At 40.2% G+C, this 5095-nt stretch overlaps 1 protein-coding gene across 4 annotated transcripts in view; it reads right to left on the bottom strand.

The window, feature by feature from the left end:
* Positions 1–317: 317 nt before the first annotated feature.
* The window catches only part of LOC107674925 (uncharacterized), a 58383-nt gene continuing 53605 nt past the window's right edge, over positions 318–5095 (bottom strand). For 3 of the 4 annotated variants that reach the window (XM_016469078.1, XM_016469079.1, XM_016469081.1), the window contains 3 exons: positions 1642–1749; positions 1263–1310; positions 318–1095 (listed from right to left, as the gene is read on the bottom strand). In XM_016469078.1, coding sequence (XP_016324564.1) covers positions 959–1095; positions 1263–1310; positions 1642–1749 — 293 coding nt within the window. In that variant the 3' untranslated portion in view covers positions 318–958. Of the gene's footprint in view, positions 1096–1262; positions 1311–1454; positions 1535–1641; positions 1750–5095 lie in introns of those variants that run through there. The other variant, XM_016469080.1, reaches the window with a different exon arrangement.

Here is a 5095-nt window from a genome sequence, read left to right as displayed (position 1 = left end):
AGTTGCAAAATATATATTTAAAAAATATATATTTTGAAAGAAAAAACAAAATCCATATGAATCTCATGAAAACATGATCGGTCATATTTCACTCCATAATCAAAAGAAAAAGGCATTTTGGATATAGAAAAGTAACCCTTTTAGGATTATTAAGGGCAGTGCAACAAATATTCAAAATACTACCATCATTTATATTTAAAAAAATATATATTTTTTCAAACATATCAGCAATAAGAATGAGATTGGAATAAAATGTCACATCAAGAAAGGTCCTGAAGCAGTCTTACATAATTGCTTTTGTCTTTCTATTGATTTGAGAGTTAAATAAGACACGTTTTGACATATTTCACGAGATTCAGCCACTGTTTCTAGTTATGGTCAAACAAATATTTAACAAATCTACATCGACAGAGACTCCGAGGTAGCCATTTCCCAATCTGTCCCGTGTGGGACAGCCTTTTCAGTAAGAACTCTAAAAATAAAAATGTGCTTCCTTTTATGTTCATGTCCAATAGTTGATTTGTTGGAAGGATTCATCTTGTTAGTCCACGGCTAAGTGTTTGGATACGAGTCTGACGTTTGTTCGCGCGTGTCTTTGAGCCATATTTAGTCCCATCTGAAAGCGAATTGATGCGTCAGCCCACTGTTTGTCCGTGAAATCTTATTTCGCCTCCATCAGAGAGGCACCGGCACAAGAATGCGACAAATTTCCTGTTAGTTCCTGGGGGTTATGTGTTGTTTTTCCTGTCTCTGGGAGCCAAGCTTTTTCTTTTTTTGTTCTACGTCCCCACTGACTTCCCGTAGCCGGGTGAGCGAATGGAGTATTGTGAGGTACAGGGAACGTTTCAGGACTGCTACCGTCTCTCTTTTTCTCTCGCTCGGGATGATGGGATGCGTGGAGCGAGATGGCTTCGAGAGGGAGAGAGCGTTAGGAGAGGAGGGACACATGGCGACGGCGTTATGCCATGCTGCTGGTGGGTGTGCTCTGGGTGCTGCCAATGCTGGCATTGGCGCTGCTGTTCTCAGAGGGAGATGGGTGGGTGGGCACTGGCTGCCGTTTGGTCAGACCACACGGGCATCCGGATATAGAGAGGACTGGACAAAAGACACAAGGAATATTGAGCGAAATAAACAAAAACAGGTTTCCGTGGCAACTATCGAGTGAGGCGATCATACCGTGAAAAGGAAATGCGACAGGAAAGGAGTATAGGAAGTGTGTTGAGGAAAAGATTGACTCATTTAAAGTTTAGAGTTCGGTTTACCTGAGAGCTCGGCCGCCGTTGATCTCATTCCCAGAGCCACAGGATGCCCTGAAACAATGCACGCATGAGATCTGGACATTACCGTTGATTACAAAACTCATAAAGAGATCACTTATAATCAGGACTTCAAAAAAAGTCCCTTCAAGACAAGAACAGATCATCAGTCTGGAAGTACTATGGCAGTGGCCTTACTTAACTGCTTCATCTTATTTCTAGTGGGAAATCATCACAAGGCTTGTTAGAGCTGCTCTCTCCACCTCTTCCCTCATAAGCTAAAGAAGCAGAGAAAACTCTACCAAATACATCTTCTCACGTTTGAGTAGTTAAATAAGTCATAGGCTCCGCTAAACATAACTCATTCCAAATGCCTGCAACTTACCTGTGCGTATCTTAATGAACCATAAAGCGCCGGTGAGGAGAACTCCGATCAGAAATCCTCCAAACGCGATTCCCAGAACAGCCGAGAGCCCGAACTCAAAACATGGATCTGAAACAGAGCAAATATTCATTTCAGAAACCATTGCTTTCACTCATTCAGTGGAAGACAATTGTTACCATGCCTTTGTAAAGTGATTTCCCCCATGGGTCAGCTGAAAATGATAACTAGGTCAGAACATGGGTGTAAGAAATTGGGGGCTCGTCCGGGATTTGAACCCAGGACCTCTCGCACACCAAAGCGATAATTATATCCCCATATTTAGCTCTACTTAATTGTCATACCAGTGTTGTATATATACAGTATGCCAGGTATCATTAGATGACATCAGTGTCAAGGAAGTTACTGTGAAACTGTAGTTTGCCAAGCTACAAGCCACTCTTAATGTAGAGTAGTCCAACTACAGTCAAATTACTGTGAAAGAAGCTACCTTGAAAAAGTAGCAAGCTACACTAAAAGCTTCTTGCTAACTACACTAAAGTTATCGAGACCATCAAGTTAAGCCCATGGTATTAATATAGTGCTTTTTACATTTCATACTGCATAAGCAGCTTTACGGAAAAGCATCCCCTAGAGCAGGGCTCTATAGTTCCAGTCCTGATTGGCCAGTGTTCTGCAGACTGTAGTTCCAATCCCAATTGAACCCACCTGTCTGTCATTTGCAACCAACACCTTTCTTAGCCTGTTCAGGTGTGTTTGGTTATGGTTAAACTTAGTAAGACACTAACATGCAGTTAATTAAATATGTTTACCATTATATATAAACATTTTAATGCATTTATTTGACATTTTATTTCAAAATGTATGAGAACTTTTGGAGCAGGTCAGAGCTACACACACTGAAGATTATAGTCTTCCATATGTTTCTCAGCATAAGACATTTGTTACTGATCATTTATTTATAAATCAAACCCAGACAGGATGCTTAACAAAATTAAAGCATTCTTATTATGGTTACATTTTTATTTTATTTTAGCTCAACCAGTGAAATATATCTACAAGGGAGACGAGAGAGATTCCTGTGCCGATATTTTATCATGAAACATTGCACAACTAAAACGTCACAACTACATAACACATTATTTAGTAAAATAAATATTAATTTGTGTTCCCACTAAAAAAAATAGAAAATGTCACAAAGACTGCCAGACGAACCATTTTCTTCACTTTGAGCATTTGATTATTGCCTTGTTTATTCAGCTGTGAAGCTAATGTAGTGTTTTGTCACTATGCATTGGGAAAAAAGTGCAATAAACCTTTAGGGTTTTTACCTTGTCACTGGTGCAATACTCTCTGTACTCTAACTAACTCTAAAAAGGTGCATGTTAATACCTTTAAATGTCTTTACACAGACAGTTTAATGCTGCTCAGGGGTGGCATAAATGCATTTACACAGCAATTTGCACCTTTATACACACTGTAAAAAATAAGTGTAATTTTAACTGTAAAATTCTGTAAAAACGCTACGGAAAAAAAAAAACTGTTAATAGGTTAACAGTAAGTTCCCGTACTATATACAGGGAAAAACTGTAAAATATCTAACCAGATATTTCATGTAATTTTACAGTAAAATGCTGTTAATTTTACAGTTTTTAGAAGTAAAAATAACAAATCAATGTATAATTTACAGTCAAAAACTGTAAACTGATATTCCCAGAATTCCCTCATCTTGATATGCCACACCTGTGAGGTGGATGGATTATCTCGGCAAAGGAGAAGTGCTCACTAACAAAGATTTAGACAGATTTGTGAACAATATTTGAGAGAAATAGGCCTTTTGTGTACATATAAAAAGTCTTCGATCTTTGAGTTCAGCTCATGAAAAATGGGGGCAAAAACAAAAGTGTTGCGTTTATAATTTTGTTCAGTTTAATAGCAGTGTGCATTGTTGAATTTACTGGTTTACATTCAACTTTTCTTGTTTGTAAATTACAGTTTTATACTGTAAAATTTACAGTTTTTGATGTAAATGTGTTTACAGTTTTTCTGTATTTTTTACAAAATTATTCTGGCAACCACAGCTGCCAAAATTATTTTGTAAAAACTACAGAATTTTTACAGTGCAGTACTGTGATACTAGGGGCTGAGGTGGGTCAGAGCAATCATAATTTAGCCTGGCTTTTATACGGCATTGCATCTTTACACAGAATTTTGAGCAGGCAGAGAAGCCTTAATTTGGCTGCATAAAGATGCATTTAGAGTAGTAATACATTCCATTAAGGTACTACTACAAACCTTTTAAGGGTAAAATAAAGTACACAGTTGTACTTTACGGGTACTACACTGCTTCAGAGGTCCAAGTGTGTTTCTGCCAGTGGGTTAAAGGCTCATCATTTGTCTCCTGGGTGGATTGAGTCCTGTGGCGCCCACTCTGCATCCTCTCTGAATACATGTCCCAGTATTCATATATGCCGCTTAACACACACGCTCTCATCTTCCTCTCAATGACAATGACGGGAAGCAGGAAGGTCAATGGCAGCTGCTTGTTTTTGCTCAAGTACATGTCTCTGTAATCGCACACTTTGATGGCGAGGTGTTTGCTAAAGGCCAAGCACCTTTGCAAAGACAGCGAGAGTGTTTACCAAAAACACCTTGGCTGCTCAAATAATGGTTCCCAAGGGGCTTGAAGAACTTTTGGTTTGGCGCCACAGGAAGGGTCTGTTTTATGTCCCTTTTTTATTTGTTTTCTTCCCCACATCAGCAACAGATCTTCCACCAAATATCAGCTTTATTTGTGTGTTTTGTCAGAAAGTCTGAGCTGAGCAAACAGAGGCAGGAAACGGCTGAGCAGGTGGTCAGGAGGGGATGAACTTCGGCCCCTCAAACAGGAAGGACAGCCCGAGGGCTCGCATCCTCCAAAACACAGGCGACTCCTAACAGATCCTACTACCCGTTTTCTTCTTAGAGGTTTCAAACTGACCGTGTCCCAATGCTTATCTCTGGACCTTTAGAGGTACCCTGTGGGGGAAAATGTCTCCAACATCAAGAATTACATCAACCTTGTCTAGTGTCCCAAATGGACAACAGCAGAGGAAAAAATTGTGGATGAAGATGTATCGGAGTGTCCTGCAGAAACATGACTCCATGTCAATGTTTGTGTAGAGTGCAGCGGTCTTTCGCTGTGGCCGGCAGAGAGGAATGCAAGAGTTTGTTCTTGACTCATCTTCCCGGGGACTGTCTTCCCTTTTGAAGAACAACACCTTCCCTTCTTTGTGTGCGGCTGACAATAGAGACCCGGGACTTATGTTCGGAAAGGCCGAGCATACCAGACCTCGGACACAATAAATCCCCCACTGGCTCATTATTTCTGATTGCAGCCACAAGGTCAGCAAGCAGGCCTTCCTATAAACACCCCCTTCCCGTCGTCCTTGTATCCTGACCTCATCTACGTGATGAC

This window comes from Sinocyclocheilus anshuiensis, unplaced genomic scaffold (assembly GCF_001515605.1).
Source record: "Sinocyclocheilus anshuiensis isolate Anshui unplaced genomic scaffold, SAMN03320099.WGS_v1.1 scaffold1045, whole genome shotgun sequence".
NCBI classification, from domain to species: domain Eukaryota; kingdom Metazoa; phylum Chordata; class Actinopteri; order Cypriniformes; family Cyprinidae; genus Sinocyclocheilus; species Sinocyclocheilus anshuiensis.
The sequence above is the reverse complement of the archived record's forward strand: the minus strand, read 5'-3'. Positions and strand labels throughout refer to the sequence as shown.